Source organism: Myotis brandtii, unplaced genomic scaffold (genome assembly GCF_000412655.1).
Source record: "Myotis brandtii unplaced genomic scaffold, ASM41265v1 scaffold1556, whole genome shotgun sequence".
In the NCBI taxonomy this organism is placed as follows: domain Eukaryota; kingdom Metazoa; phylum Chordata; class Mammalia; order Chiroptera; family Vespertilionidae; genus Myotis; species Myotis brandtii.
In genome coordinates this window covers 76,518-85,549 of record NW_005355648.1, presented here as the reverse complement: position 1 = coordinate 85,549, position 9,032 = coordinate 76,518, and the positions used below count along the sequence as shown (strand labels likewise).

The window sequence follows — 9,032 nt, the reverse complement described above, 5'->3', positions numbered from 1 at the left end:
ATGAATAAACTCTCGCATGGCACTGACGTCGTGTCAGGGACTTTAGAGCATTAACTTCATGCTCTGCCGATGAGGACACTGAGGACAGAAGGGCTACGTCACTGGTTCAAGGTCACAGAGCTGCCCAGGAAGAAGACCCTGAATGTGACCCCAGCCCTCCAGCCCCAAAGGTCACCTTCTGAGTCAGCAGGTTAAGCAGCTGATGAGACGCTGATACACGGGGGAGGGCGTGGAGAGGAGACACCAATGACTGTATGTACATTATGTTCTAACTGTTCCCATGTGAGAGCCAGACATTAGGACACTAGTCTGTGTGACGGGAGAGTTCTGGGCATTTTGGGAAGAGCAATGTCGCTTCCCCTCCTGGAGACCCCGCGCCCCTTCCAACGAGCAGCTGAGGCTTTCCCTCCGCAGGCCCCTTCTTCTCCAGCCCGAAACCCTGGCGGGCGGCCTTCGGGGTGACCCTTGTGTCTCTGCTGGGGATCCTGGTCGGGGCGGTGATCTATTGGTGTCGACAGCAGGAGAGAATCCGGGCCTTGAGCCAGTGGGAGCGAATCGCCAAAGGTGAGGCCTGGCTGCAGGGGGGTGGGACCTCCGTGCCCCAGGCCTCCCACCCACTGCGCAGGTCCCCCCTTCCATCCCCATGACAGCACCTTCTCTTTCTGCTTATTTCCAGAGAAGCTGCAGGAGGAACTCAGTAAGTCCCGGCCCCCAACCCCCCTCCTCGCGGGTTCTGGGGTCCCTGGTTACCCCCTCACCGACCCCTCCCGTTTCCCCTGCAGGAAGGATGAAGCAGGAGTACCTGGCGCGTGAGTACCTAGACCTGGACCTGCCTCTGAGACTCTCTGCTGGGACCTGTCCAGCCCCTTCCTCACCCCTGACCGCCCAGGGGAAGGAATGAGGACGCTGATGGGGGAGGTCAGCAGGGTTTCCTCCCTGGAGAGAGGGGTCAGGCTCTCTCCACCAGGCTGCTCGCACCCGAATGTCCAGGGAACCCCAGAAAGGAGAGGGGAGATGGACTCATGATGTGAGTCCTCCCTCCCTAGCTCCTGTACAGAATCTATAGGCTGCGGAGAGGAAACCAGAAGGAGAAAGAACATTCCCTTCTAAGGAGGAGGGGCTGGTGTCAGCTGTCCCAGATTTATCATAACTGCTGAAAAGTAGTGCCTGAAATTTTCTCAATAAGTCGCCCAATTCTTTTTGGAAATAGGCAGGATATCATGCAGATTGAGATGGATGGATTTCAGCACACATATGCATAAACATATGCACACAGCAAGCTTATGCAAAGTACAGGAGTAAGACAGTCACTTCCTATGCTATGCCAGGTACAGGAGTAAGACAGTCACTTTGTATGCCAGGAGCATGGGATCCAAGACCCAGTGGGTGCCTGGCCCATGGATAGCACCACACCCTGTGTATAGTAGGTTTCTCCTTCTCACTTAAAGGAAGGCTTCTCATTGCCACACCCCAATGGGTCATTGCAATGATGGGTCATTATTAAGTAACATGAGGGGACTTTCACACAAGCCCTGTGATGCTGAGGCAGATCTGACCATAGAGCTGGCTCCTCAGTGACTAAGTGGCTTATGAGAGGAACACAGGGTGGACATGCTGGGCACAGGGATGGTTCTCAGGTTGGCATGTGAGAGACGGATGGCACAGGTGTCATCACACTGCTCAGAATGATGTGCAATTTAAAACTTATGAATTGCTTATTTCTGGAATTTTCCATTTAATCTTTTCCAACTGTGGGTGACAGAGGGTAACTGAAACTTCAGAAAGTGAAACGATGGTTAAAGGTGACTGCTGTACAGACACGTACAGGACAGACCTGCAGGTGCAGCTGGGAAAGCCCCACTCGGTGCCTGCAGGTCACTAGGTGCAGGTGACTTTAAAGAGGAGGAGGGAGCAGGGAACTGAACAGGCAGATGGAGCGAGAGGTGGGGGGTCAAAAGGGAGAGAGAGGAAAGGACTCAGAAATGACAGTGGAGGTGACTCTGCCTTCTTCCTCTGTGGATCATAAGTCTCAGGCCTATGCTGGTGAGTGACTCGTCCACACCCGGGCACAGCCTGACCCCGTCACCCACAGCCCCACCGTGATGGAGGGAAGCCCAACATTCTGAGAGCTTTTATGCCTCCTCCTCAGAGCTGTGGAGGAAGAAAACTAGATATTGGTGGGAAGGAGAGAGAAGAGGCTCAGTGAGGAGAATGGGAGGGCGGAGAGCAGAGGTGTTGACCTTTCCTCAATGGCCCTTTACCAACCTGGTGAGTGAATCACTGTGTTCCCTGGGACAGCAACAGAGGATCCTGGCTCCCTTTTTCTTCTCTGCTGTTGACTGTTGGACATCTGTGTGGGTAACCTGAGGTTCGTACAGTGTGCCCATCTGCTGCCAACAGAGCCAGGGACAGCTGCTGCCCTGGGCTTCCCCAGGTTTGTGTGGGAAGGAGGAGGCATGAGGGGTACAGCTGGGGGCAGGGGCTGGAGGGAGAGGCAGGAGGTGACCTGGCCCAGCTGCTGTCCCTCCTGCCCTGAGCCTCCTCAAGTGTGCCATATTTGGGCTTCCTTTTCGATGATGGTGGCAATTCCTACTATGTGAGGGTGGAGGTAAGACTAGAGGAAGTGATGAGTGTGTGTTGGTCAAAACTCCAAGAGGGAAGCCATGGCCTGTTCACAATGGGTGTGTGTCTGATGGTGATGACCACAGTCAGGAGAAGGTTCTTAAGACTTAAAAGTGATGTAGGCGACTCCTTAGATTATAACAGACTGTATTATAGAGTCATTTCCTCACAGGGATGTGGGGTTGGAGCAGACAGAATAAGTGTCAGTCTGCACAGACGGTTACAGTACTTTTTTAAACACACAACTCTGGTACTAATGGTTGACAGGACAAAGAGACAAACAGTGTGGTAGCATCAGCCATACCTCCTGGGGGTCTTGTGGTGGAAGGTTCTTTATAATCGATACCATCACATTAGGTGTTGACCTCCTTGTCATGTCGTTCTAGTGTTACTAACAGAACTGTTTATGGCTACATTTTAAGGACCACACATCATCATCACCCTGAAGGCTTTGGTGTGCCTGCTAAGGACAGGGAGGTTGGGCAAAGGTCACAGCATGAAAAGATGAAGGAAATCCGAGACAGAGAGGTGGAGTTGGTTTGATTCAGCCACATCTGCCCAGTGATTACAGAGGGTTTAGGGAAGGACCTACCTCCAGAGGCAGGGATGGCATTAAGGGAAACCACAAGGAAGAGCAGTGCCCCAGGCTCACAGCAGTGGGAGCTGCCACCACCCCCAGGCCCAGGGCAGAGGGACGGGGAGCAGTGACTGGAGCCCTGAGGAGGCTGTGGCTCAGGGAGAGGCTGCCTGAGAGGAGGCTGCTCTGTTAGAGCGTCTCCATCACAGGACGTGGGGAAGTCGGGGCTGTGCCTCTCTTTCCTTCCCTCCAGTCTTCAGCCAGCACTGCCCTTGGCCAAACCCTGCAGGTGACCAGAGGCAAGAGAGCCCAGTGATGCTGCCCAAGGAGGACGGATTCCTGGGCAGGAGAGGGAGGGGCAGGTGGGGAGTGAGGATCACATAGAGCCCAGCATGGCCCCAGCACAGCAGGGACCTGGTCCCTGTGACCACACCATATGCTTCCTCCATGCCTGGCCTTGGGCTACATACAGAACACATTCTGTTTTATACCTGGAGATGAGTATTTTTATTCCCATTTTACAGATATCACATTGAGACTTGGGACATTACATAGCGTGTGTGTGTGTGTGTGTGTGTGAGAGAGAGAGAGAGAGAGAGAGAGAGAGAGAGAGAGAAAGAGAGAGAGAGAGAGAGCGAGCGAGAGAGAGAAGAGACCGTGCAGAAAAGGAAGTTGTCCAGCTCAGGAGAGCAGAGCAATGGCTGGAATTGGAATCCATGTGACTCTGCAGCACAGGTGGGCACAGTCATTCTGGGGAAGAAACAGGAGGAAGATAGAAGGAAGGTGGCCACTTGAGATGGCGGGTTAGGCAGAGCCCAGCCCTCCTCACCCTCCCTTCCTCACTGACCACCAGGCCCAGTGGTGTCTCTTGGCTTTGCTGAGGGTCACACTCAGGGCAGCTGGGACCCCAGGCTCTGGGCTCCTGTCTCATCAGCCAGACCCAAGCCTTGGAGCCTGAGGCTCTCAGATCCAGAAACCATAGCTGACCTCACACCATTGGAACTCTCTGCAGCGGACGTGATTCTGGATCCCGACACTGCGCACCCCAACCTCCTTATTTCTAAGGATCAGAGGAGTCTGAAGAGGATAAAACAAAGGCAGAGCCTGCCAGACAACCCCAGGAGATTTCAATATCGTTTCTGTGTGCTGGGCCGTGAGTGCTTCACTTCAGGCAGACACTTCTGGGAGGTGGAGGTGGGGGACAGGAAACAGTGGAATTTAGGGGTGTGTAGGGAGAACGTGGAGAGAAAACGTGATGTTAAAATAACACCCCAGAATGGATTCTGGACAATAGCACTGTTGGGTGGGCATGCCTTCCATGCTCGAACGGACCCTTGGAGCAAACTCACTATTGTCAAACCTCCTAAAAGAGTGGGGGTTTTCCTGGACTATGAGATGCGGGAGGTTTCGTTCTATGATGCCATCTATGGACTGCACATCTTCACCTTCCCACAGGCTTCCTTCTCTGGGCCTCTCTTGCCTCTTTTCAGGATTTGGTCACAGGAGCCCACTGCCTTGACCATTTGCCCAGCACTAAAAGGAATGAGGAATTCCCTTCTGCCTGACCCACTGCCTGACCCTTCCCTGGAGACCCCAGTGGCCTCAGGCTCAGCTAACAGCATTGAAGACCCTCAGGCGGAAGTAAAGTCTTTGCTTCCCCCTGCCCAGCCCTGAGCTGAGGGCCTGCTTAACAGCCAAACCTCACAGCAGGAACATATTTACATCAGGAACATACTTACTAAAAACTCACTGAGTGAAGCACTTTACTAGTTATCTTTCAACTTTTCCACATGACTAATGAGGAGACCAGGGTGCAGGAAGATAACTTTCCAAAGGTGAAAAGTTTGCTCAGCTTCCTTCCTGCAACCATAGCTCACAGTCACAGATAACGTAGAATGTGGAGGGTGCTGGGCTAAATGCTTCAGGTGAATCTCACTCACCAATCCTCACCACACCCCTGTGAGGGGGCCTCATTGAAAGTGTGGAAAGGGAGGCAGGACCCAGGGAAGTGTATTTCATGCAGAAAGTAGTGCTGCTGGAGGTGTTTGACCTCTGACCCTCCCTCCACCTCCAGTCTGTTCCTTTGCAGCCAGTTGTTCCTGTTGGGCAGGGTCATGGGCAGCCTGAGGTTCCTTCCCAGGGCCCCAGGGAGAAGGTCACTGTAGGTGACTATGAAGGCCACACCCCACCTGGTTCCTTCAAGATGGACTGTCAGCCATGGTCCGCTGCTCCATTGGCTGGCTGTCCATGATGACGTTGTCCACAGAACGAATTCACAGTGACCACCTCACCCGGGGCTGAGAAGGGACTAGAGGCCAAATTCTTAACCAGCTTGAGACCTGTGATCATGAAGCTGAACCAACCCTCCAGCTTCATCCCTAAAGCTCATTGTGAGGCATGAATTTGGGGGAAGGGAGTCAGGTGAACTGCAGTGGAAGTTTTATCACATTGTGGCCCCATCTCCAGGAAAGGACATTTGTGGCCCCATCTCCAGGAAAGGGACACTCCACGCTGAGCATGCACTGATATTCCCGGAGGTTCCTGTAACTGCTGGGTCCTGGGGAAAAGCCACTCCATCACCATCACTGTGATTGTTCACCACTGTGTGTCCTCCACCCAGCAGGTGGTTGTCAGGTTACATTTGTTAAATAAATTGGTTTATATTCTTCATTCCTCAACTGAACTTCTCCTAGATTTTCACCCCCACAGTTTACCAACCACATTTTCACAAAATCCTTATTGTATTAGCTTTGTAAGCTGCTAATAAAAACCACAAATTTCATGACCTAATGCAACACAGATTCCTTACTGCACATGTCTGTAGGTGAGAAGCCCAGCGTGGCTCTGGCCGACTGACATCCAGGTGTCTGCAGGCTGGCTTCTTTCTGGAGGGTCCAGGGAACAGTCTGTTTCTTGCGAATTCTGGTTGTTGGCAGAATGGAGTTTCCTGCAGTGGTGGGACCCAGGTTGCCATTCCTTGCTGGCTGTCAGAAGAAGCTGGGAACACTCCAGGCTGGGAGCATCCGGAGTTGTTTTCCCAGGAGGCAGATGTGAGGGAACAATTCAGGTGAAGGGAATGGAATGGGAACCAGAATCCAGTCCTGGAGTCACTGCTAGTGGAACTGTTGCTCGTGTGCTGACTGCTGTGTCAAAATTAGAAGGTAGTGGAGGTTCCAGGGAAAGCATTTAGGGTCTGGTGGGGAATGGTATGAAATGTGCCTTGGGAAGGTTATTCTAGAAGAAATATACCTAGTGGCCCAATTGGGGTCTGTGGGCCCAGGAAGGAGCTTTGGGTGGGTATGGGGGTGCTGGGCCCACCAGACCATCCACTGGCAGGCGAGAGCCTGTGCTGGCTGCCATGGTCCTGTTGCCTCCTGAGAGAGAGAAAGGGCTTTGGCCTGTCACTCAGTCTCCCAAGGACTCTCACTGAGTGTTTTCTGAATGACTCACAAGTGTCCATAACAACTGCTGTCTGGCTCTGTTCTTTACCCCACGGCCCCTCCTGGTGTCCCCCAATATCTTCCCTGCCCCCCACAAGTCTAGCAACTTGAATGAAATTCTTTGGCTTTGGGAAGAGGGTACTTATGTTCACCTCAACACATGTCTGCCCCCAAACCCAGTCACACACACACACACACACACACACACACACACACACACACACACCATTGCCTCTGAAAAGAGAAAAAGGAAATAAAAGGCCAGATAATCTCAAAAGGCTAGTAACAGTGCATTTTTCATGCTGAAGCAATTTATTTGTCTTCTACCTAGAAATTAGTCAGGAGTAGAATTGGCCTGCAATCTAGAAATGTTTTCTCTGTCAAGGGCCGGGTGTTAATACTTTGGCTGTGTGGACCCCGGGGTCTCCTCCATGGCCCCTCCTGTAGCACAATCTTAGATGGAAGGGTTGGCTCTTCTAGTAAACCCTCATGTATGGGTTCCACTTGAATTTCATAGGATTGGGACATGTCGCCCAATAAGTTTGTTTCCCTGAGTCTCTAGAACAGGAAAGACCACTAGGAGGAGGGCTGCAGAGTGCTGCTGCCTCCTAACCTCAGGACTTTTTATTAACTGAGAAAATCTCTATTGTTTAAGCCAATAACACAATCTGACAGGTCACCCCAGGGTGGTGGTTGGAGGGCTGAGGCCTTCAGAACCTCAAGCCCGTTCTCCCATACCTACCACCCTCATCAATGTCAGTTGCCTCTCTCTCCCTAACGCATGTGTAATTAAAATATGCAGTAAAATAGCGCAGTAATGAGGCTTTCCTGGGGTGATGGTATCACAGCTGAGTTAAATCAAGAGAGGACCTTCTCACTGATCACCTAGGTTAGTGGTTCTCAACCTTGGCTGCACATTAGAATCACCTGGGAATGTTTTTAAAATCCTGATTTTGGGGCTTCATCCTCCGGAAATTCTGTTTCTTTGTTACTAATGTTGTGGCCTCACCCCATAACAAGGAAACTAACAAAGAAACAGAATTTCCGGAGGATGAGGCCCAGAAATCAGGATTTTAAAAAGATTCCCAGGTGATTCTAATGTGCAGCCAAGGTTGGGAACCACTGACCTAGTGGCATTCCCGTCATCGGCTGCATTTAGCAAGAAATCAGGGCTGACCCAGCTTCTTCATGGGACACCGGAGAACCACATGAGAATGAAGGCAGAGACAAACCAGGAAAAGCCTAGATTGCCAGGAACCCCAACACTAGGTCAGATCCTGGACCACCCTGTGGGGATCTGGAGCTGAAGCTGAGAAGACAATGCTCTGGGGCTGAAGCCGCCCAGTTGGTGGCACTTTGTGCACCAGACAGGCCTAGGGAACCAACGTGCAGCTGTACAGGGGCTGCCATGGGTGTGTGGTGTGGACTGATACAGAGATGGGGAGGGGGGGGCAAGAACCCTTATCCCAAGTATTTAACCTTCTGCCTCAGAAAACTCTCTGCGCTGCCTCATGCCCAGTGAAAGGTTCTTCAACATGAACATGAAGAGAAGTACATTTTTCTCTTCCAAAATTATTTAACAATCCATGTCAAATCCTATAACAGGAAGGTAAATGTTTGAGGGCCCAAGTCCCGTCTGTGGACAACAAAAGCAGAGCCCACAGGAGGTGGGGCCTAATGTTTCTGCCATAAGACAACCATCATGGAACAGTTCTCCACCTGCAGGTCCTGGGCCATTGATGGTGCAGGAAATCAATATATTACGTAGAGATCAAACTTCAATACACACGAATGGAACTTTGAGAGCATGCAGTATATATAATTGTGTGTGTCCTGAGCTACAATATGAAATGCATTTTATATTGTGGGTCACAGAGAAATAAAAAGGTTTGAGATTTTATTAATCAAAGATGTGGAAACCTGGTGGAGGGAGAGGTGGGCTCCCTTCCCAGGAGCACGGGGTGCAGGGATGTGCTATGGCCACTAGGGGAGGGGAGGCCTGAGGATTCTCATCTGGGAAGTTAGAGGAAGAGGTGGGAGGAGGAGAAGGGAGAGCTGATGGGAACCAGAAAAGGGGGAGGAGAGAGAGAAGGAGGTGGGGAGGGGGAGGCCGAAATGAAGCACCTGTCCTGTAGCTCCTGGTCCCAGAATGAAGAGACCCATGGAACTGGCCGAACCCAACTTACAAACTAAAGTCCAACTCCGGTCAGCCAATCACAGGCAAGCCCACCCAGCCCAGCTACACCCAGTTCCCCCTGTAGACCCATGAAGGAGAAAAATAATGTTGATATAATCTCCTGAGATGTTGGGTGTTTGTTTTGAGGCATGATTGCTGTTTTGAGGCATGATTGCTGTTTTGAGGCATGATTGCTGTTTTGAGGCATGATTGTAAT

The 9,032-nt window shown here is 51.6% G+C and overlaps 1 protein-coding gene across 1 annotated transcript in view; it reads left to right on the top strand.

The window, feature by feature from the left end:
* The first annotated feature begins 25 nt into the window (after positions 1-25).
* The window catches only part of LOC102241513 (butyrophilin subfamily 3 member A3-like), a 23,715-nt gene continuing 14,708 nt past the window's right edge, over positions 26-9,032 (top strand). Inside the window, exons 1-4 of the mRNA XM_014536027.1 lie at positions 26-564; positions 677-697; positions 783-809; positions 4,212-4,352. Of these exons, the coding sequence (XP_014391513.1) occupies positions 788-809; positions 4,212-4,352 (163 nt within the window). The 5' untranslated portion in view covers positions 26-564; positions 677-697; positions 783-787. The remainder of the gene's footprint in view (positions 565-676; positions 698-782; positions 810-4,211; positions 4,353-9,032) is intronic.